This window comes from Lonchura striata, chromosome Z (genome assembly GCF_050655825.1).
Source record: "Lonchura striata isolate lonStrDom1 chromosome Z, ASM5065582v1, whole genome shotgun sequence".
In the NCBI taxonomy this organism is placed as follows: Eukaryota; Metazoa; Chordata; class Aves; order Passeriformes; family Estrildidae; genus Lonchura; species Lonchura striata.
The window spans coordinates 51,541,149-51,566,183 of record NC_140740.1 but is presented as its reverse complement, the minus strand read 5'-3'; the positions used below and the strand labels follow the sequence as shown (position 1 = coordinate 51,566,183).

Below are 25,035 nucleotides of genomic sequence, written 5' to 3'. Positions count from 1 at the left end.
TGTGGATCTTGCAGCAGATTCAAGTACATTTTGGTGAAATAAAACCTTGGTATTGTTCTGTGAAATCATAGAGAGGAATAATTTTAGCTGCTTGGGTTTTATTCTGTATTAAATTATTTTTAAAACTGTCTGATTGTAGTATCCACTGACAAGTACAATCTCTGTCTGCTAATAGTTCTCTTTTTTTTAGATCTGTTTTCTTAAAGCTATTGAGAGAATATATTGGTTCAACATGTTCACCTTCATTACTTTCAGATGAAAATTTTCCATGTACCTTGTGTCTGTGAAAAAGGCTGCACAACATGCTGGTTTAGAAGAAATCACAGATTTATAGATCTTAGAGCAAAGTGAGAACACAATGTTCATCTAAACCAACTGCAGCCTTGCCCAGACTTCAGGTTCTTTTATTTAACTCATCAGCTTGAGGTTGACCAAAAGTATAATTCTGGAACTATACCCAGGCTTGATTTAAAGACTGCTGCAGAGTTTGTCACAGTCATTTGGATTTTGTACCAATGGTCAATTACCCTTTCTTTGAAAAATGCCCTTTCTCTGAAAAATACCCTTTCTCTGAAAAATATATACCTTATTTTTTTTGAACTCTGTTAACTTCTTTCTTCTAAAAACTGGATTTTGCTGCTTGGCAGTCTCAGCAGGGCTAAGGAGCCTTTTTTTTTTTCTCACAGATATTTCTTGTGATTATTAGTTTGTATTTGCACAGAAAAATGTCAGAAAAATTTCTTTATACTCAGAAGCAAAGTTAGACAGATATCCTTTAGACCCCAGAATTCCTGTGCTAAGGATCTGACATAATTAAAATCTGCCATCTTAGAAAAGAGTTGATAGGGTGCTTTCTGTTTCAGTTACTAACCACTAGTTCATTATTAAGTCTAATTAATTGATGGCTTGGGTATCAGTACTGGTGAAGAAAGAAGTGCAGGTATATGCTGTACTTATATTGTAGGAATCATGGTTATTTCTGTGTTCCTCAAAATGCTATTTTCAGCAGTTCCTTGAGTGCATCAAAATTTCTTTGCAAATGGCTTGAGTTCTCTGTTACTGGCTTTTCCATAAGCAATTCCCTTGCAGTCATATGGCCAGATGATATCAAAAAGTATCTGGCCCATGGTCCAATTTTGCCTTGTGCCTAGGCAAAATTAATAATTACTCTAAGCCTTCTAAGGAAGGATCTTCCTGCCATTCTTTTTCACTGGAGAAGCTGAAGTGCAATCAACATATTATTTTCTCAGAGAATGAAAATTAAAATGAGTTTTTAAAAAGCTTGAGCAGTGACCTGTGTCCTGTTTCACTGGTTTCTTTCCCTTAGGAACCAAGTAAGATCAATGGGAGACACTGTCAGTAAATACTTCCTTGGTGCATTTGTCTCACTGATTTATGAGTAATTATTGTTCCTCTTTTCTCCTTAGGGCTCTTCCTGCAATGATGGAGTGGGTCCGAACTCAGAAAGCAGGAGAAAGTGGTGTGAATATTATCACTGCAGATTTTGTAGAACTTGGTGACTTTATCAGCACAGTCATAAAACTCAACTATTCTCTGGATGAAGGTGAAGATGACACTACTTGATAGTACTGTGATATGTGTGTTGTTGCATTATTCAGAATTTGAAAAAAAAGGAAGATTGTATTCTAAAAGGATTATATTGTAAAACACTCATCTTCTTGTAACACACTGAGGTGTTTAGGGCTTTAGTGGGTGGGTATAAGGGAAATGTTTTCATCATTTATGATCATTTTTCATATTTGTGTTTAGTGTGAAGAGCAAAACTAAACATGTTTACAGTGTTTGATAAAAGAAGGCCATTTACAGGTTCTCCATGAGGTACCAAATGTGGTTCATGTGTCTTCTGTGGTTATGAACAGTGCCAAGAAATTTGTTGTTTTCAGAGCAAGGGGATGTATATATTGTCCTCTTCCTGCTCACAGCAGAATTCCCAACAGTGTGAGCATTGCACCAGGAGACTGAGGACAGTATATCTGGCACAAAATTTTAAGCTGCTACATTTCATCTGTTAGGTGGTTTAACTGATCATATTTACCAATGAGCTGCAGGTTTAAATGCCTTTGTGACATAAATCCAAAGTTTTGCTTCTAACACATGCATAATCAGTGGACAGTAAACATGACGTGTTATGTACCATAATCAGTGGACAGTAAACATCATGTACCGTGTAGCTTGCACAAAGCACAGATGAAATCCTGCTTACTTTTCATTCTCAAAATGGGGTTTTCCAATGTCTCTGCCTCAGGTCAAGCCAGCAGGTATGTGATACTGGTCTAACTCAGTAATCACAGAATGGCCTGGGTTGGAACCTTAATGATCATCTAGTTCCAACACCCTGGCCATTGGCAGGACACTTTTCACTAGACCAGGTTTCTCTGAGCTCCATCCAGCCTGACTTACACACTTTCAGGCATGGGGCATCCACTGCTTCTCTTGGCAACATGTTGTAGTGCCTCAGCAAAGAATTTTTTCCTAAAATCTAATCTAAACCTACTCTCAGTAGCCATTCCCCCTTGTCTGTCACTACATGCCCTTGTAAAAACTCTCTCTCCACTTTTCTTGTAGACTCCCATTGGGTACTGGACGCCAAAATTAGGTCACCCCAAAGTCATCTCTTCTCCAGATGGAACAATCCCAATTCTCTCAGCCATTCCTCATAGGAGAGGTGCTCAATCCCTCCAGTCAATTTCATGGCCTCTTCTGGACTTGCTCCAACAGGTCTTTGTCCTTTTTATGCTGAGAGCCCAGGGCTGGATGCAGGGCTCCAGGTGGGTCTCAGCAGAGCAGAGCAGAGGGGCAGAATCCCCTCCCTCCCCTGCTGCCCACGGGGCTCTGGATGCAGCCCAGGACACGTTTGGCTCTCTGGGCTGTGAGTGCCATGGCCGGGCCATGTGCAGCCTCTCACCCACAGCACCCCCAAGCCCTTCTGGGCAGGGCTGCTCTGGGTCTGCTCATGCCCAGCCTGCACTGGTACCAGGGGCTACCTGTGCACTTAGTTTTGTTAAATCATATGAATTCTCATGGACACACTTCTCAAGCTTGTCCAGGTTCATCTGGATGGCATCCCGTCCTTCAGGTGTGTTAATAGCACCATTCAGCTTTGTGTTTCCTGAAAATTTGCTGAGGGTGCATTTGATTCCTTCATCTACATCATTAGTGAAGATATTAAATAACACTGGTCACAATATGAACCTCTAAGGGACAGCTGCTGGTCCATATTTTCCCTGTTTCTGTCAGGAATACAGGCCAGCTTTGAGCACCACTTCTTCCAAGGATTAATCTTATAAGGCAGGTAAGAGCCTGATCCCATAACTTGAATATGAAAACGACTGTGTTTAGCATAGATTGAGCATAAGGTGTGTTGTGCATACTGTAACATGTGCAATATTTTGTCCTGTGGTAGAAACCTGATTTCTGCAAGACTGAAACTGCACTTAAAAGTAGGTGCAGTCTAAGCTGTCTTTAAGGCAGCTATGAGCAGAACACTTTTCCATTGATTACAAAAAATCAGTGCCAGTTTCATCAGTGAAAAGTTCCTGTACTAAAGAGTGTAGTAGTTCAATTTTAGCTAATAGCAGTAATCTATAGTCCTTAAATTGTCTGTGGCATATAATACTGCATAACACAAGATTGCAAATCTACTGAATGGCACTGTTCCAGCAACAAAATCAGTGATCATTCTGGCTTTAACGAAACATATATAAAAAATAGAAAAAGGAAAACTTAGTAATTTGAAATGGGAGCATTGCAACTGTATGACACCTCGCTGGATAAAATACAGGCTGTCCTATTTCCTGGATACATTCAATACATGTGTACATAACTTTGGAAATAAAACATCTCATCTGTACAAAACAATAGATGCTATAACATCTTACAAAGAAATGTTCTTTGAAATATTATGAGGATTTATGTGATAGAATTAAGGTCAAATTTCTGTTGATAGTTACTAGAACTTTTGGTTGAGTGAGAAGAGAGAATTGCATGATACAGTCCATTGCTATTTTCTGTCAGATGACAATGACTACTATCTCCCATCAGAGTTTAGAAATTCAGAAATGGCCATATTGAACAGATGGGTAACAAGCATTATGGGGGGTTTGTTTGCTTTAGTTGAGGGAGTGGAATAAGAAGAACACTTCCAGTTGTTTTGTACTGAGAGGGTGCCTTGGGAAAAGTGTATGCACATGTGAGTGTAGAATAAAGAGTAATTTAAGTGTATGTGTAATATAATGACACATATATATGTATGTGTATAACACACACATCCTTTTACACTTGCTTAATGATCTTTGGAGTTCTGGGCAGGACTACTATAAATTTGTTTGAAAAAAACCCATGCAGCTGTTATGAAGTTATGATGGCTCTTTCAGTAGCATTCTCTTCTGTATAGGTTAGGACTGTACAAGTCATTCTCAATGAAATCTGTGATCTAAGCTAGTTAGGTTTTTTATGGCATTTAAACTTCATCCAGACTGCATCAAAAATTTACCTAGAGTCACAAATCATGGTTTTGTTGAACAAGAGGTATGACTTTAATGCTTTCTCCCACAACTAAACAAGATATAGAATGGCTTTATAGACTTTCTTTCTGGTTTCCACAGGCTTTCCAAGTAAAATTTATGTAACAGACATATAAAATGAAACATGAAAATAAATTTTGAACCCACACCTATGTAGGTGTCATACATTAAAAAAAAGAAAAAAAAAGTGAAAATGTTTGCTTATTTATTGGCAGTGTAGTGTAAAGTGCTCTTTTTTCCATTTAGCTGGAGTTAGTTTTTTCCAAACTCCTCCTGTGATTCTTCAGCTGCTCAAATATAGCCAAAAGAGTTAATCTATCATTCTAATAGGGTAAAATGGTCCGAATCCTTTGGTGGAGTAAAAATTAGGGTTTTTTTTGGATTCTGGCTGAAATTCTGTTGGATCTGAGAGCAGCAACACCAGGTTTCTGCTGGTACCCCTGCTCAAACACACCAGACACACCAGGCTTTTCGCTTGCTCAGAGGTGTACTCAAGGCAAATGCTTTGCTATATTTTAAAAAATCTATGTGTGTGTGCCTGCATATGTATTAATAAGTATAGAGCTATCTAGAGTTTGTTAATATTGTTATGAAATGTTTGCTTAGTGTCAGTTTTATTCTAATTCTCATTTGGAAATAAATAGAAAGTAAAAGCAAAGCAAAAAAAATCCTCTGACAAGAAACAATAATAGACAAATTGTATCATTTTTCAATTAATGGGGAAGAATACTAGCAAAATCTTAAATTCTGGTCAGAAAAAAATGAGTTTTCATTTAGCTGTTGATCTTTCTATTGGAGAAGCACAGCACTTTATGTTAGGAACAGGTAAACAAACTTGCCTTAATTACTAAAAGAAACAAGTGCATGTGGGGATATACTATCCATGCTCTTCTGAAGATTTCGTCTGTGAGGGCCTAAAGCTGTACATTTTAGTTTTAAAACTAAGTCTTGATAGAGATGCACTCCCTGTTGACATTGTTTGGGGATCTTGCCAAAAAAGAACAAGCCAGAAAGTACTATGCAGCACAACTGGACCATTCCAGAGCCCAGTTTTGCCACCCATATGCAGCTAAAATTGTCTTTGATTTCAACCAGAAATGTGCTTGCTGGGTTGGGTCAGATGTGTTATTCTGATCCCATGAACTTGGAAGGTTTCTTCATATGTATGAGGAATCTTGCATGGGAAATTAGTTGACTGTATTCAGCCCGTCAAGGAAAAATACCTGTCTACACTATTGATCTGTATAAGCATCTACTTATTCAAACTGTCATGCCATTCACTGCCAAAACATTTTTTTTGCTTCTTCTGATTATTTTTCCCCTCACTATGTTCATCATGTATGCACCAAATGCTTTTATTTTCTGGCAGTTTCATGTGATTACTTGATCCTTTCTTTTCACCCATACTTGAAAAATGGCAACTGTGCTGCACACACTGAATGTCTCAGCTGTGTAAACCCACCTGGCTCCATTTTTCAGATTACACATGCTAAGACATATTTGTTCCATACTGATCTAACCTGCAGAAATCCACTTCAAACAGGAGGTGGTTCCTGGAGTGCAGTTCCTGCCTTTTATGGTGAGGGGTGAATCAGAATCAGACCACAGGAGTGTAGTTTTAGAATTAGTGGATTATTTGCATTCTTTTGCTGTTGGATACTGGTTGCTGTTGATTTCTGATTTTGTAGGTCCTGCTATTTCAAAAAATTCTTTTAAATGTAAGCATGTATGTGTATATATAAATATATATGCATGCATGGCTGAGAGGGAATGAACACTGGGCTCAATCTTTCTGTCATACTGATACAAATCTAGACAGTTTCTACTAACTTCAAAGTAGTTACTAAGCCTTTACCCTGAGGTAAGAGTGAGCAGAAAGTCACTGTGTAGTAATTATAGGCTATGTTGCAAATGAAATTTAAAGTTGTGGAGCTTAATTCCACAAAATAAAATAAAAAAAAAAAAAAAAAAGAAAGCAGAATGCCCTGAAAACACAGTTCCAGTGCTGTTTATCCTCAATTTAGTATATGAAGCACTACTTATTAGCAACTGATTAGGCCATTTGGTGATTTCAAGAGTTCAGGTAACGCCATTTCAAAGTTCTAAATTCCTTTTCAGTGAAGTAAAAACTAATAGTGTATGATGTATTTGCCATATCTCAGTGGTAGCTTCTGTGTTACATACAGTCAATGTTGTTCTGAAATGTATATGTTTACCCAATGATGAGGTTAAAATATGCTGTATAGTATGTGTAATGTATTGATTAAAGTATTTGGAGTTCAGTGGTCTATTTAGTTTTTACTGTGCTGCTGTTTCGTAGATATGTGTGTAAATGGGATTATGGATTGTCTACAGTGTACAAGGAAATAATAATTAATCCTAAAGGAAAAGGGCAGTTATGTGACCTGCCTTAATGCATTAGGATAATATTGTTAAATCTCGTAATTATCAGTTCTGTTTCAGATGTTACTAAGGGTTGTTGTCCATAGAGCTGACTCACTCACTTTCTGGCACGAAGGAGTAAATCTTGGAGCTCACTTACAGATTTGTAAATACAGAACAGGATGTTTGCCTGATCAACTACCTTGACTGTACAAGGTGGCAAAGACATGGTTTCCAGTGTGTTATAGATCAAATCACTTCTGCACACACACAACTCCTGCTGATGTCAGCAGGAACTGTGATCATGTAATTGAGTGGCCTCAAATTCATCTTCTGGAATATAGTCATGATAGGAGGATGGGGATATCCTGGCTTTAGGGAAGTGCCTGGATGCTATGCAATACTGCTCATGTCCTGTGTTGGAACATAGCTTTAAATTTGCAGGAAGAGCTTTGAACTTTGCTCCAGTGTAGGTTGGACCTATCAAAAAAAAAAAAAAAATCCTTAGTAAAAATTGTGAATGCCATAGGCTGATCAGTATGGCCTGGCTTGCCCATGTACAGCATTCTGCTTTCAGGAATTGTGGCAGTTTTAAATTAAAAAAAAAAAACAAACTATAATAATTCCCTGTCCCTGCAGGACTTACTTAGGAATCTCAACATTGCCTACAGGTATGACTCGTGTACTATTCCCACAGCCAAGTCTAGCTCTCCCTTCATGGTTTATATTTAAGATGCCTGATGCCAAGAATAATTAGGATGGAGGTGCTAACTAAACACAAGGAGTGTCAACCTTGTGCCTGGCTGGTTGGAGTAGGGTGCCTGCCCTCCAGCAGCACATTTGCTATGAGGTCAGCTTCAGTCAGATCCACCTGAACAGTGACTGAGGGAAGGCACAAGTCTGATTTCAAAGCCTCTTCAGTTGTCCAGTTAAAATGCAGCATCTTCCCACTTCTCTCCTTTGCCTCTGCTCAGTGCTGCTTATCTGGACTTGTGCGTACACATCCCTTTACCTGCCAGGTGAATATTAGATATTTGTCAGCCTCAGCACATCATAGCAGTCCACATGGTTGTATAAGATGTTAAGTGTGTAGGGCTAAAAGCTGGAAGTGGGCCTCATCTAATGTCCCAGGATGGTTTATGAACACACTCCAAGTTATGCACATGCATCCTCTTGAAGAGGCGTCACCTTGGCCAATGAGTATCTCCTCAGAGGGAGGTGCACTTAGGGTTTTTTTGTTTCTGAAGTAAGATTGCATGTACTAATATCTTCCTTCAGCCTTTGATCCTACAAAGGTCAGTTTGGAAGAAATTTCTCAAGTAGCTGCAATTAGTTTTGCTGTGAAGCAGGGATCCTTAAAGCAGAACCCTGGAGTTATGTGTAATTACTATTACTGAAAATAAAAATACATGGTAAAAACCACAATTTTAAAAAGAAAAATTGTATGGGCTTGCCAGGACAGTTAAGTTTTTGACTGCCTCAGTCATCAGTAGTTTAGTATCATCTAGGTGATGATTATTAGCATGTTATTGCCACACTGCCTCCTGACACTGTTCAGGGTCTCTGTACAGAAGCCTTATTATTCCCAGTGAGCATTAATGCATTTGAATGACTTGTCTCAGTTTTGATGGGAAGGAGGATTGTGTAACACTGAGAACATGAAGCTCCCTGTGTGTTGTGCCCGCAAAGGTTCACAGAGCTGCACCTTCTCGTTTTAGGATCTGTTTAATGGTACTTTAATAAATGTTGTGTAAAAAATGCCTACAGTTCTGTATAGCAAATGTGAATTTTTATGACAAGAATGTGTATTTAGAGTAAAAAAAGGAATATAAAATCCAGTTTCTTTGTATCCAGTGAAACATCTAATAAAGCTCTGGTACCTGTATTCTTGTTTCATGGCTTCACTGCCTCATTTAAAGCTTTTCATGTGGGAGGCTTTTTAAGCATAATTTGGGGTTATGGGGTGGAGCCATATATTAGACACAGGCTGTGCTGTTAAGTAAGACGTGTACATGGACTGTCCCATGAGGGCATTGCACTGGGATTGTCCTTTTTACTTGGTTACTATAGGGACCCTTCAATAACATGGGATGCTGTGAGTGTCCATGCTGCCCATGGCATGTCCATGCTGAGTGTCCATGCTGCCAGGGACATGATGGGCTCTTGGCTACCTCTTCTCCCCAGTGGGGCTCTCCAGCCCCAGCCTGCCTCAGGCAGCACAGGAGCAGCCTGCTGGCTCACGCCACTGGTGTCTGGAACGCAGGGGACCACCCTTGTGAAGTGCCAGATTGTCTCATTGTCCCCCGGGCCGTCCCACATCGCTGCCCGCACTCAGCGCGCCCCACCATCGAGGCAAGCCAAGCCCTGCTTGCCTGCAGGTGCACCAGAGCAGACTGACTGCTGCCCCAAGTCTGGCTCTAGGACATGCCAGTGAGGAGGTGAGTCCTGGTGTCTCCTGTGGAGTGCGGGGACTCCGTTCAGAACCGGGCACAGGCAACTTCCCAGCAAGAGTGCTCTGTATGCAGCAGCAGGGCCAGCTTCCAGCCAAAGCTGGGTGTGGTATGTTAGAAGGTTAAAGCCTTTCTGCATGGCAGAAGCTTGAAGTTTAAGGTTTGTGTTACTGTATTTTCCTAACAAGGCCAGAAATTTTGTTTTTCAGGACAGACTTCTGTTGCTCACTTCTCCTACTGTGTCACGGGCAGACCCAGCCCAAATGCAGTGCCCTCCTACTCATTGTGACCCCTCGCTTGGCCCAGGTGAAGGCTGCAGGCTGCAGGGCTGCAGTAGAAGAGGCCATGAAAGATGAACAAGTCTCTCAGTGACTCCCCGCAGAAACCCATGAATTAAATTTGCCTGCTACTAAAAATATCTCCCTACTTCTTCCCAACCCACAGGTATTGCCTTACCAACAGAGCATATTATTGGCCAGTACACAGAATAAATTTTCACCATTGCTAGAGTGGTTTCTAAACACTAAATGTAGTCTTTACTTTAGATCATGATCAATCAACAAAGCTCCTATCTCTTCTTTAAAATGTTGGAAGTGATACCAAATTTTCATATGGTTATTAAAAGCTAACCAGCATGCACACAGAGGAGTAAAAATTGCATCTCTTGGCAGTGCTACTGGACTAGAGCATGTGGGGTTGGCACAAATTGCAGATGGAGCTGGTCAGCTGGAAGGGACATCAAACATGGGGTTGAGTTTAGCATGATGGCTCTTAGTAGTTTTACTCACACATCCAATAGCAAGTGTTCAGTCTGGACAAACTCTACAGGCATCCATGCTGGCAAGGGGCAGGGGGATGTGGGGGTGAGGTTGGCAGAGGAATATGCCCAAAGAAGCTGCCTGCAATCTTGGAAGACCCAGTTGTTCCAGTCTCCAGCAGTATTTCATACCCTTGATGCCCTAAAAGCTGGAAATAAACCCCCATAGACTGATATCTATAGAGCAGGTATTTGTTTATTGCAGCGCTGGTGGTGAGGGGGATTTCTCTTCCTAACTCACCCACCTCTGCAAAGTGCTGTGGTACAGTATTGCTCAGTGTTGCTGTGTCACTACAATATCATCACATACACCCCAGAACTAGTTTATATAGTATGATCTCATGGTTATTAGTCCTTTTGCACTGCACTTGTGCCTCCCCAATCTGGGTGTCATTAGGGGTCTTTGATGAAGACTTCCAAGGTCTTCTTCACATCTGAACTTTTCAACTTTGCCATCAGAACACGTGCAGTTACGCTGATTCTTGGTCTGTCCGGTCTTAACCGGCCTGAATTCTTTGTTTTGTGGCTAATTAGCTTTGCACTTGCCATTTTCTCATTAGTACTATACTTACCTATCTCTAAAGCTATCCACCTAGCGAGTTTTTTTCTTCTTTTCTTTATCTATTCAGCATTAAGAAACTAGTTATCCTTATACTAGCCATTACATTGTATAAAAAAAAATATTTATATCAGGTTAGAGAGGTATAAAAGTTATGGTTCAGGTTATATAGGTATAAAAAGCTATTATTCAGGTTATATTGGTATCAGGTTATATAGAGGTATTAGGTTGTACTGGTATCTTAAAACTCAAGCTATATAAGCACCTTGTAACTTTGATCTAAGTTATATAGGCATCAGTCTTTAGCAGGCCAATGTGCACCAAAGTCATCTCAGCTCCCCCATCTCTGGAATATATTGCTTGTGCAGTCACACAGATAATTCCTCCAGCAATACCCACCCTGATGTTCCCACCTTAGACAAACTACACTGGACATCAGAGACCTTGGAAAGGGAGAGGAGGTTTATTGGAGAGAGGGAGGATGCACTTGAAGACCTGACCCTCTTTTGTTTCTATCACAATCACACAGATTCAGCCTAGCCTGAAAGTATGGCCTGAAAGACCTACCTGAACACCATCATATTTGAGCCAGATGAAGACAAGGAAATAAAGACTTAAACTTAAAGACTGAACAATAATCTGCAGGCAGGTAGGAGTTTGCAGTGCTTCTTGCTAGCCATTTCTCCCTCACAGCATTCTGATTAAAAGGGAAGAAAGATAAAAAAAAACTCCTGCCTGATTTACAGGATACACATGCTCCTTTCTCATTAATGTCACACCATCTATGCAGATACATTTTGTTTCCTTGTTCCTGTACAGTTTCTGGGGTTGCAAACATTCCTCATTGGCCAAACTGTGTTCTGGACAAACCACTTCTTTCCCTGAGCAGCCATCACATTTCTGAAGCTTGTAAAGTTTTTGAGGAAGAATTTGAGGGCATGAGCTGGGGTGTGTTTTGGATATGTCAGGTACCACACTGGTGAAACAGCCAGGATAGATCCTACCTAGGAGTAAAAAAAAAACCAAAACAAAATAAAACACAAACAAACAAACAACAACAACAACCCTGCAGTCTAAATCCTCTGTCTTTGCTTTTCTAGAAAATCAGAAACATTGAACCTGTCTCTCAGTTTGCATTCAAATCCAGGAGGAAGGGGAGTCATATTATTAGGTGGTACCTGAATGAATTCCTTGTTCCCAAATTTCCAAACCCTGCCTGCTCCAGTGCAGATGTGACCTGCTGTGGCCAAGAACACTGACAGCAGTCAGGGTTTGCCACTTTCACCTTTCTCTAGTGCTGTACTCATCAACCTGGCAGTCATCTGACACAAGTCAACAGAGATCTTGTAAAAGGTTTTAGAGTGTTGGTTTCTTAATAAAAAATCACCACATTATTTTCCTGCAATAATGGGAAGATTTGCCCATGTTCATTAAACACTTGACCTAAAATCTGAACAAACTTCTTTTCCATTGTATCACATATCTGCAACTGTATAAATACATATCTGCTTTTCCTCCAATTACAGCACTGAGAAATAGAAAGCATGAAAGCTGTTGGAAAGAAAACATTCTAGGTGTACTTTTACCTTCTTTAGACCTTCTTGCTCATATAGAATTGCTGCATGCTCCCAAAGTGCCCAATACATTTTAATATTTCCATTGGGATTGCTTCAAAAATAAGTGTCTGTTTTTTATATTTTAACTTCAATGAAATATGCAATTAACAGTGAATACAAACAGCAAATGCTGTATTGTATTTTCCAGGCTATTGAGAAATGTGGATTTGTCATCTCTCTGTCTACCTTTCAATCCTCTATTGACCATTAGCATCAGCACTGAAACAAAATGAAGCAATAAATTTCATTTGCTTTGACTTTCAAGAAAGCAAATCACAGTAGGGAACATGGGGAAAGATACAGGAACAAAGTAGAGCACATCATTATGTGTTCATCCAGGCACCATCAATACTAGTGCAGTTTGGTTAGCCAGTATTAAGGAGCATGTGGCAGGCCTAAGAAGGCTCAGTCAGGGCAACAAAGATGAGCAAAGTTACAACAAATTTCCAGCTCATGAAAGATGGAGTCAGGACTCCTTGGACTGGAGATTAGGCTGGTAGGAGGAGGTATCATAGCTGGCTATCAAACCACGAGTGTCATGGCTGCAAGTGGTGTCCCACAAGCAATAGGATGAGACATCACCTGAACCTTTCCAGAGGCATGTCCAGAGCAGACATAAGGGGGGAATTTCAGCTGCTGGGTAGTTGCACCACAACACTTCTTACCATGGGATGCTGGGATGGGTGTTGAATGTTTCATCAGTCTGAAAGAAGATTAGGCAGATTCATGAACAATAAATTTGTTGCAGGTTGCTAATACAGACAGTGGATTTGTCTCACAAAATTCCTATGCTGTGAATAGTTTGGTGGTGGGGAAGTGCTCAGAAGCAGTTTTTTCTAACAGAAAGAAACAAATACAAATTGTGCTAAATAAGGTAATCTTTCACACAAATCAAAATCTGATAGCACTTGTCTAGTGATAAATAGAATAAAAGTTAATTCATAGTTACATGTGAAGATAAACTCTGTTTGGATAGCGCCCCCTTGAGCACCCTTCTGATTTGTTATCATAGGGTCACAGAATACTTCAGCTTCATTTATTTGCATATTTAATCCTTCCTAATACCCTTGGCTAGACAGGATTATCAAATGCTGAAAACACTTCCTGGGAGGAAAAAATTTTGTTGTGTCTTCGTTCATCTATTTGATGTACTGATTTTCATTAGACTGTCTGGATATTTACCCAGTCCACATTTGGGTGACAGTAGTTTTGTGGGCTAAATGTTTGTGCATATAATGTAGACCAGAGTGGAGAGCCAGGAGTACTTCATTAGCTGGAGTCACAGCTTGTCAAACGGCCTGGTATCAAGCACATCCACATGCCTTGTCCCACAGTCCAATCTGACAAGCTATTGTGTCTTTCTGCTCCATGTTCAAGGAAACAAGGACTACGATAGCCTTTTCCAGATCAAAAGCAAGCTACCACACAAAATGCTTCAGGGTAATTGACTCCATAGTTACACAAACTGCTAATCATTTCCACAATTCATGGACTTGCACAAAATAGCAGCACTGCAATTAATCAAACATTTTGCAGATGAGTTTGTTGCCTACTTGAATTACTGCATCACTAAAGCTCTAATATGGTCGGATCAAGTGCTTTTTTTGTAATATGTGGATTATTACTCTGTACATCTGTTTGTGCAGACAACACAGTCTGCAAGAAAATAATGTAATCTATATTCTCCTTACTACAACAGTTAAATGAGCAAGCTAAACCTGGCTGAAACTTTGTACATCTGCATAATTGGCCTGTGTATAGTGGGGAAGGCAGGATGAAGCTTTTTCAAAAATCTTCCTGCAAAATCTGACACTACCACTGGAAGAACTGACCACATAGTCTGAACATTGTCATTTTGAGCCTGCAAGCTCAAAGCAGAGTGGGAGGTACAGGGCAGGGCCATTAGCTGCTCCCTCTTTGGCAAGCAGCAGGGCCAAGCTTGTGTATGTCAAGGCTGCTGAAAGCTAATGGGGGCTGTTACACCACATGTTGCTAGCAAGTGCTGAAGTACACTTGATGTTTCAGCAACGACTATGGCTGGTTACATCCACTGCAGAAGAGGAGCATGAAAAACCCAGCCGGCCATTACAGAGTACTTAAGAAACAAGAAATTTAGGCTTTTGGCTTTTATTGGCAATAAATAAAAGGGCTAGTGCCCTGGGCTACCCATCCACTCTGGACAGAGGAACACAGATCAGGTAGGATCTCAAGTTTCTAAGGATTCAGCTAAATGGTTCTGATTTTTTAAAATTTCGCTGCAGTTTAGCCTGATTAGGAAGAATTGGTGATTTTAAACCAGAAATAGGAGCAGATAAAAGAAAATGCAAATGCATCCTTCCTGGGCTGTTTGCTGGTTGGGGGGCAAACATGGCTGCTGCTGCTCTCAAGTATCTGTCATTTTCTTTCTGCTTTATTTTTAATTAAACCTTGAGTCCTCAATTAGGGCTAAAAGGACTTGACAAAAAGAAATGTAAATCAACAATTTGTGATGAAGCTGCTTTTCAGCTTTCAGTGCTGTTCTTTCTGTATGTTGAAAGCATCAGTTGTGCAAAGGCTGCAGTTAACAAATATGCATGTGTAAAGTGCCTTAATTTGCCAGTAATCATAATGTTTATCAAAGGAGAGCTCTGAGGAGGTTTTCCTCTGATATTCTCTTCTAGCAATGAAGATAAGATTTTGGATTGAATAAATACAACTCTTAAAATAAAAAATAAGCTTAATTTGCAGAGGTTTTTGGGTAAGAAACCAAGTTACTGATACTGAGAACTTGCATACACTTTACTAATTATTCAGTGAACCCCCTGCTCCCCCGCTACTTTTTTTTTAATTGGTCCTTTTCACAGACATTCAAGAGAAATCTCTTGACCTTCAAAAATAAAATAAATAGCTTGGAGCATTATGCTCACAATTTTTGTAATAACTTTTAATTCCATAGCACTGAGTAGAATAATAGAGAATTGGACTGGAATGTCTCACTTTTCATATCAAAGAAAATGCATAGAACTGTTACTGCTGCAAGGCACTGTTTTCTTCTCTTTCTTGGGCCTGATGGACAAAAACTGGACAAAAACCTTATGCTGTTAACCAGTGGTGTGTCATGGCAGTGTTTGGCAGCTCCTATTATGGCATTTTAGCATTGCTTAGATCAGGTGAGTGGAAGAAATTTTTTCAGTGGAATTCCATGGGTGCAAAATATCAGCATTAACTTTTGCTCTGTTTTGTCTGATGGGACCCAGTGCATATTCAGAAATAGTTTATTAATAAATATATAGTATAATAGTATATTAATAAATACAAATGGGATTTATTCACGTTTGTAGAAGTTCTCTCTTACATAAAGGAAAGTGGTAAATACTGTAGCATTAATTATCTGAGTGCCATTTTGATACTTTTGGAATTTATCCAACTGAGTTGCAAGAATTTTGTCCATTTTTTTCTAAAGCCATGTACAAAATGGCTTTGTTGAACCATACTACATTTAGAAAGATTTGTCATTAAGTCCATGTGGTTTTATTTTTTATATATTTTACTGTCTCAGAATAAAAGAAACAGTGATTCTGCCCCATAAGCATCATGCATGCATAAGTGTGAGCACTTTCATACACTTAAAGGAAAGACTGGACCTTCTTCAAAGTGGAATTGTCCTGTGTTTTTGTAATTTACAAGATTATGTATTAATTTGGTGTTGTTTTTTTTTTCCATTTCGAAACTTGTTTCCAGAAACACATGCTTTTTCAGCACAAAGTTGCTAACGTCTTATGTTAGAGAAATACTTTTGTGATGCAAGATCACTGGGCTTTAGCCCCAGGCAGCTCCCCACAAACAGATCTATGTGCCAACTGGTCTGAAGCTCTTCCATTCTCTCCTCCTGGGACTCTTTTATGTTGTGTGGAATACTCAAATACTGATAGACGGGGAAAATAGAATATCTTGATTCTAATCCATACTGTCCTAAAAATTGGACAAGTTGGAAAGGAACAAAATGGTTTGGGGATCTTTGTGTTGTTATTTTGTGATTAAAAAGGGGATGGGTAGCTTCTGAAGAGCAAAAGAGAAGAGAGGACAAAACATATTGGTCTATGATTTTTTCTCATACATCTTTCCTTGAATTGCTGTACAAAACCTCTGAGGCAGATGGTTTAGAGCACACTGACCTTCCAAACAGACGCAGATGCTGATTCTGATATGTATTTGCATACCCTGTTTGAGGGTTATGTGCAATCTTTTAACAGGTAATTGTCTTGTTCTTGCCTCTTACAGCATTTCTGGTGTAGGGTTGTGCCCTGGTTATGCCCTTTTGCCTTGGGTCTTGCCTTATAGGCATTTACACCTCTGCAAAGTGCATAGATAATATTCGTGCTTTAATTTGCAAACACTTTGTATTCACTTGGAAAAAGCATAAAGCCTTGGGAGCTCCCCTGTGGATTTTTCAAACAGCTGGGGACAGCGGTGGTAAAGGCTTGTGGTCCCACACATGCCCAGTTGCCCAAGGGTGAAAAGAAGAAGTCTCCCCATCTGCTGGAGGAGGCTTTGCATCATTTTGGAAAGGTTATTATGTTTTAAAAGTACAATATGACTGTCAGTTTCTACACCTTTGAGCTGTTTTTAAAAGTAGCATTTTCCTTGACTCACTGTTGTATCTAAGCTGTGTTATTTGAGATCCTGTTAATTGCTTATATTTGCTGAAAATGGCTCTTCTATTTCTTCACTGTACCTCAAAGTTTGTCTTCAAAGGGGCAGCTGGCTCTCCTGTCTGGGTAACACCTTTGTGATAGTTCCCAGTCATGTCAGGATATCAGCATGGCTCCACAGCGAGTCCAGGTGCCCCTGTGTTGCTCCTGTGTGTTCAGATGGCAGAAAGCATATTTCCTTTGAAACACTGTCTCCATGCTACACTGATCTTGTTGCTTTGAAGATGATGAAGTGTGCAACTCTGAGCATATTTGTGTGTCACTGAAAGAATTTTCAGTAAATTCAGGAGAAATGTCTGACTCTGTAATCAGCTCGTTCTTCAGACTAAACTGAGGCTTGTGCAAATTTCATCCTTTAAGGACCCACTTTCTAGTAACTATAAAATCCATGAGGTCCTGTTACTATTACTGAAACAGTACATGTATTAGCTTATTGTCTGGGTCTCATCTGTGTTTATGTCTCACGTATGTTTAATCAAACTGAATTCATCCCCTTGGGAACCATCAGTGGTTCAAAATACTCCATGTCAGACTGACCTGCAATTCCCATGAAAAGACTGTTTCACTGGTATTGATAGTTCAGAAATTTTGCAGTGGCTAATTGTGAACTGAGCCATCCTCAGACATCTCTACTGGTTCTTTTATTTTCTGTTTTCTTCTATTTTGCTAAAGTCTAGCATGGACTTTTTTCTTCATGGGAAGGGACAAGAAAACATCTACTTTCAGGACAGTATCCCCTCCTTCTCTGTCCTCTCCCTACCAAAATTCTGCTAGTGAAACCAAAATGCACTGAATTGTGATAGCATTTAGAGGTCTTGGTTGCATCAGTCTATGATAATTCCTTTCTTAGGGTTGCTCAAGGATCAAATAATGTGAAAAAGGGCTTTTGAAAAACAAAGTATGTGTGATGTGAGCATCTGTGAGGCTGTGGGCACAATTTATCTTAGTGCCACCAGCCAGACATTGAAACCTGTTTGTGTGGTACTTTGAACAAACCAAGACTTAAATCAAGATGAGTTTCTGCTTTACAGCAGTCAGCAGCCCTCAAAATCTGACATTAAGAAGCCAAATACAAGACATACTTGTCCTGTCTGAAGTCCATAACTTGCTCTGCAAGTGCTCAATGTATTATTTCCAGTGCCACCCACTGTTAAGGGTGGCATGACTTGTTTTTTATGTTGCTGCTTGATTCAGCAATGTTGTGACCTAAAAATGATATTGCCATGTCCTACAAAGCACAATAATTCTTACACTGATCTGTACAGTCTGACCATATGGTAGCCTTGGGCTTAGCACCAGATACTAAGGCACTAAATAATAGTGTTTGCTTCCCCTTAGGGAATCAGGGAATGCAACTCACACTCCTGAGTGCATATAACAAGGTTCTGCTGTGATTTCTTACAGATCTGTCTTTCATGGTTATCCCCAACAACTTGAAAAAGATTGGTAATTGCTCATATTTGTAAATTCTTAAGTGAATAGTGCAGTGAGACTTCAAGTGACATTTAAGAAACTAAATCAATATTATAGTAACACATCTTCAGCATTCTTGCCTTGTGTTAGGAAGAAAACAGTGAGCCCGGCTATAATAAACCTGCATGCATGCTCAAGGCTGTATTTTTATCAAGTAAGTTGTGATTCCTCTTGGGAGAATATTCAGCACTGTGCTGAATGTGTCTTACAAATGCACCATATATAGTTTTGGTGATATCTTGCTTTATTTAATCTAGTAGTCCTAAAACTCCTTCTGTATTACATCATCTTTCATTTTAGTCAGATTGTGAGGGTTCTAGAAAGGGCAATCTATACACACAGCTACTATGAGGCACCAACTAGTTAATGTTTAAATATATAGCTCATATTTTGGGTAATTTTTCTTTTTGGTAGGCCACAGATTCTTCCTTTTCTCAACTGTTCTAATTCTCCCACCAGGATTTTATGGTCATCAGAACAGTAAAACCAAATTCCTGTCAGTAAAGCTGCATTTCAGCTAGTTCGTTCATAAGGAAAAATGAAGCTGAGTTAATGTGGTGATACAAAACCTTTTAATTTATGCATCTTGTTCAAAAAGAAATAAAATTCCTTCATGAGCTTGGTCACACAGAATGTACTTCTCTTTGGTGTCATAAGCTTCTCTAAACTTACAGCTCCTACTTGCTCTACTAATCCCTCCTCTTCATAGTTGTGGTTTTTTACACTCATTGAGTCTGTCTGACAGAACTAGAGAAGCTTCTCATTTGATTTGCTCTTATTTTCTCAATTAAAAAAAAAAAAAATCCAGCCAGCATTATCACAAAATTCCAAAATAATTTTAAAATGAAGAATCCTTTACTGTTCTTCCCAATGTCTGTTTAGGACCCTTTTGTAAACATGTACAGCAGGTTGACCCTGGATGGGTGCCAGGTGCCCACTCAGTTGCTCTATCGCTCCCTTTCCCCCTGGGACAGGGGACAGATTAAGATGGTGTAAAACCAGCAGTTTTATTACAGCAAAAAGAAAGAAACAAGTGGAGATCTGTGTGTGCAGGAGCTAAAGAGGAAAAAGATCAGTCTCTACTTCCCATCAGCAGCAATGTTTGGACATTTCCTAGGAAGCAGGACTTCAGCATGTATAACAGTATCTCCAGAAAGCAAACACTGAAAACTCACTAATGCCCCTCCCACTTCCTCCTCTCTCCCTTAGTTCAAATATCTATCTGACATCATATGATATGGACTATCCTTTCAGCTAGTTTGGGGCCTGGTTGTGTGCCCTCCCAGGATCTTGCCCACTCCCATCCCCTTTGGTGGGAAAGGGATGTCAGAGGGACAGCAATACTTGGCAGTAGCCAAAACGCTGATCTGTTATCAACACCCATTCAGCTACAATGCAAAGCACAGCACTGTGAGGGCTGTGAACTTTACTTCAGTCAGACCCAATACAGCATGACCTTTCTAATCCTTGTCTGAAGGAACAGCCTGTTTATACCCAGAGATGGAACTGACCTTGGCTGCAGCATTGCAATTTCACTCTGCCTGTGGAAAATTCAGGTCACTAGCCATTTTCTTACCATTGCAGAACAGAATTAACACTACAGTGTCAGCTTGATGTTAATGACTCAAATTGTCTGTAATGAAATGAAAGATATTTTGCATGACCTTGTTGGCTAGGGTGAATAGCAGAAAAAAAGAAGGCAGATCTGTGATATATGTTGCCTCATTTGTTTCTACAGGTTCCCTTGGGCTAAATTACTGCAGTGACACAGTCAGATTTCTTCACCATCATTAGCATTGCTGAAAACCCTCTCATTATGACTATCTTTAAGGGGCAAAAGTGGTGTTGAGCAAGTGTTCATGTAATATACTGTATGGCTGGTAATTGCAATATGCTGATGCTGCAGTAAGTGTTAAGCTTGTTTCAGGTTTTTCATCAAGACTGACTTCAAAAGTTGAAATGGGAGCCTCTATAGCCAAACCCATCAATGCCCTTTCATAGTTAGCATTGATGCCTTAACTTTAGCTTTTATATTTTTCAGATCCTACACTGCATACTCTGAAACTTCATATATAGTGTTAGTAAGATCTCTTCACAGTTTAGTTAGACAAAACAATTCTTTCTCAGATGGGAACCAAGGTCATCATCTCAGCCTCAGGCCCAAAAAAACATAAACAAAAGTGAATTGGGGGAGCAAACTGGGGGAATATGACTTAATTACCTGAAGCTGTAATTGGACAATTAATCCCTGATATACAAATAGACTAAACTTATATTTTTCTAAGAAAACTGATGACTGTTGTCCATCTTGAGTGTAGCCTCTCCAAGGCATCACCATGAGTCCTTTGTGCAGCACGTGGTGCCATGATGGCAGTGTGGAGCAGCCTGTGAAGGAGAAACTATGGCCAGGGCAGCCCAGAGTGGTGCCCAGCCTCTGTGCAGATAGGATTGAGTGACTGCATGGAGGGCTGGCTGGCTGGAGAGAAAGGCACCCATGGAGGACAGTGGCAGCAGGTTATTGCTATGTTACCATCTGGGCAAGGAAAGATGAGTGTTACAGCTGTGCTGGTCACATACTGTGAATGTATAAAGAATCTGAGAGCAGGGCTGTCCATGCCCAAACACTGGGAATAGGTGGATTTAGTGGAGGAGGTGTGGGTGGGAAAGCCAGCTTCAAAATGCCTGCAGTTAGCAATGATGATGCACCAGGGGCCTGAGTGTGCTGTGTTAGTCATGAGACCTCCTTCCTGTGGAGTTAAATCACTAAGGACACTGTATGCTTGAATCTTCACCAGCTTCCTCCATCAGCAGATTTCTTGCATCCTATATCCCTGCGGTTCACAAGCACAGAACAGAAGCCTTCCTGGTATATTCCCCTTTCCTGCAGAGCACTGTCTTCTTTTGTCTCTTTTGTGAGTTCATACAGTTGCAGGCAGTGAAATGGAAAGTCCAGGCTGTTCCTAAATATGTGATGAAAGATAGACCTGGCTGTCAGTGATGTCTTTATCCAAGAAAATTAATAACTTGAAAATCATGTAGGGGACATAGAGATGAACAGACCTTTTTCTAAGTAGGTGAATAAACCCCTGAGTCTAAAAATAGATAAAGAAAAGGGCAAGAAAAGTGAGTGACTTGGCATAATACATAGAAAAGGAGGTATGAGAGTGGCTTTTGTAATTTCTACTTCCTAACCTGGTGTTTGGTTTTCTGGACTACTCTTTCCTCCTCTACCCTATCTTGAATTTCATTAATTTCATTATTTCAATGACAATAGGAGCAAGGCCTTAGATTAGGGTTTTCAGGGACAGTTGAGGGAATCAGAGACTCACTGCTGGCTTCTGGAATTATTTTGCTGGTTTTGAAACCAATTAGAAAAGTCAAGATTTAGTTACTTGTAAATGGTGGTTTTGGAGATTTGAAGTTCCTTTATTTGCCTCTTGCTTCCAAAGTAGGAGGTAAGAAGAATTATATGGACCGTGGTCAAACTGTCAGTTGATTGTTATGTTTTTTGGCACTTGCATATAACCACTGAATGCCTTTATAAATATATACATATGCCACCTGCAATACATTTTTAAGGCAACTAAAAATAAATATAAAACTACAGATCATGTGATGGGTAGACTTAAACAAAATCACAGTGTGACCTACTGGATCCATGTCTTGAACTCCTCAAAATTGGTCAGTACAGGTAAGGCTGAATATCAGAAACTCAAAAAGGACTCACTGAGGATCTACTGACACCTTGGGCAGGGGAAAGGACAGTCTATGACTGCATGAATGTTCACAATGAAGGCCAAAGCAGAAGTTGGTTTTTCCTTTTCATCAGTCTAACTGTATGGGTTTCCACTTATGTCTGCTACAGAGGAAACAGCAGCAGGAGTAGGCATAATATAGATCTGTGGTAAGCACATTTCTCTCCTTCTTAGGATTTTTTATAGAGGTGTACAGAGAGAAATGATAGAGAAAACAATTTCTATTTCTACTCATTGTTTTTCTTATGTGGAATGTGTTTAGAGAATTGTTTACCTGGAGTGAGTACTTGATTAGATTCTGGTGAGGATTGTTTGAGCCTGATGGCCAATCCAATCCACCTGTGTCTGGACTCTCAGGAGAGGGTCATGAGTTGTGTTAGAGGAAGTAGTATGTAGTTTTAGTATCTTTTTATATAGTATATTAATGTATTTTAGCATAGTTATAATAAAGAAATAATTCAGACTTCTGAATTGAGTCAGATATCGTAATTTCTTCCCATTGGGTTCACCTACATTTACAATATAGATCCCCCTCTATTTTCCCGGGTATGAATGCTTTACAGTGCAGTTCAGAGGTGGCCAAGCTGCGGGTCAGTCTGGGGGTCTCACCACTCTGAAGGAACTTGACGGGAAGAGTGAGAAGGTGACTGCCTGAACCATAAAACAGTGTATCACTTTTCCCTCCATCTTCATACAGATGTTCAAGCAGTCAAACATGCAGTTATCTTTGCATACAGAGGCATACACACCAAATTTAAACTGACAACTGCACTCTGCATGCAGGTTGCATGGAGATAAAGGTACATGCAGCAGGTTCTGAATGCAACTCTCCTTCAAACATGCAATGTCAGTGTAAAGCATGAGAATTAGGGACTCACAGCTGAAATCCTTGCCATCAGCATGCAAAGGAGTTCCAGTATCATCAGAGTTCCCTGTGCTTTGTCTTACCATAAATGGATCATGAATAAAACATTCTGAGTCATGGAGAAGAGTGCAGCTACCATAATTGCAGGTGAGTGATGTAAAGGTGGCATGGCAACACCAGCAGCTCCATCCTGCTGTAGAACACTAGAGCAACAGAGAAACAGTAATGCTGGCTCCACAGCAGACCACTTCAAAAGCCCGTCCGCCTGCGCTGAGGCACGTGTGTACCAGCAAACATCCTAGCTCTGCTGGGGCGTCAGACTGGGAATTTAGGTCCATCCCAAGATTTGGCTGAAGAGCTTAGGGAATGCCTTTCTAATGCAATTCCTCCACTGACATTTGTATTTCATTAGGAAGTTCTGTCCAGCATGGAACAGGTTTGCCTCAATGCATTTATTCATCTTTGCAGAACTGCAACTAAAAAGGAGACAAGCTGACTCTGAGAAAAAGAATCCTTTCAGGATTTGTGGAAAGCTGTAGTCATTTACCACTTGCATTGTGCCCATGGCAAAGATGTTACTATCCAGCAGAAACTGTGGTAGTGCTGCTGGGCTGGCCAAATGTGCCAATCCTAGGATTGGCATCAGCTCTAAAGATTTTCTGTAGGAATAGGGACACTAATGGCAGGAGAAAGAGGTCACATTTATGAAAAGGAAAGCAAAGCATCATTTCCGATTTGCCCTTTGCATAGGTTTCACTCTATGAAGAAAAGTCTTCTGCTTCGTCCTCTACTTCTGTTATGGGTGATCTGTAAAACAGGCACACAAATACAGCATGCCTGTCGCTTCAGCTGTAGCTTTCATTACAAAGATCTAACCACATACTTATTCCAGCTACTTTCTAAACCCATCGTGATTAGTATTGTGTCATGTTTCTTGGAAGCAGCTCACTTCAGGTCACAGAGTGTAATTAAAGGCAATTAATGCAATTACTCACAACTGTGCTACTGATAATGCTCCAGATGCCATTATAGCACTGTGTCTCCTGCTACTGGTCCTCACAGGCTCTGCCTTTATGTTCTCCTAGTGTTGTCATTGTGGTTAAACCAGGGGGCTGAAAATGGGAGTACAATTTATTGCTTTTAACTCCCTTCTCTCTGAAAATTTTAACTGTGCTAGGCAGAGCCTGAACTCATTCATTTATTCGCTGACTGATGAAGAGTAAGAAAGAGAGAAAAGGGAAGATTGCCATGGAAAATTACAATAATTGAAAGGTTATAAAGAAAATATATGAAAAAGTATGTTTTACAGTTGTCTGTTCTACAACTAGACATATACTAAATGTGCTGATTTCTTCTAATGAGCTTTATAACTATGGAGTAAATTTTCAATGGAACTATAACTTTAGGCAGTAAAATCTGAAAGACTTTAATTAGCTGTGAGCTTCAAACTTTTCCTTTGCAATCCAGCCCTGCCTTTCCCTTTGTCTCAGACACTGCCAAGTAATTTACAGTTCAAGAAAGGCTAATGGAGCTATAAACACAGCACAGATGCCTCTCACATTTCCTTTATTGGGCTGAGGTATGAAAATAGCCACTGCTTCAAGAGAAGGGCACACATGTAATTATAGAATTATCTCAAGTCTTCTGCTTAGCTGCAGAACAGGTACACCAAAAACCATCTTTCATCTTCAGTGGAGCTTGCTTAGGGGACTAAAACCTACCTGAATTCACTCCCTGCCCCCTGGGTTTATTTTTGTAAATTGAGTGTTGGTTTACTGGGAGGATTGTTAAACTCATTAAATCTCTGAAGAAGGATTGACTACTGTAAGCTCGATTTTAAAAGCTGTCTCAGACAGATAGTGAGATATCTTTGGATCCCCTTG

General features: G+C 40.0%; 2 protein-coding genes across 2 annotated transcripts in view; both read left to right on the top strand.

The window, feature by feature from the left end:
• The window catches only part of PLCXD3 (phosphatidylinositol specific phospholipase C X domain containing 3), an 87,808-nt gene extending 78,997 nt beyond the window's left edge, over positions 1 to 8,811 (top strand). The window contains exon 3 of the mRNA XM_021551431.3: positions 1,428 to 8,811. Coding sequence (XP_021407106.1) covers positions 1,428 to 1,584 — 157 coding nt within the window. The 3' untranslated portion in view covers positions 1,585 to 8,811. The remainder of the gene's footprint in view (positions 1 to 1,427) is intronic.
• A 145-nt stretch (positions 8,812 to 8,956) lies between these two features.
• Positions 8,957 to 25,035, top strand: part of C6 (complement C6) — a 48,126-nt gene continuing 32,047 nt past the window's right edge. The window contains exon 1 of the mRNA XM_085566648.1: positions 8,957 to 14,566. The gene's annotated coding sequence lies outside the window, so the exon portion shown is untranslated. The remainder of the gene's footprint in view (positions 14,567 to 25,035) is intronic.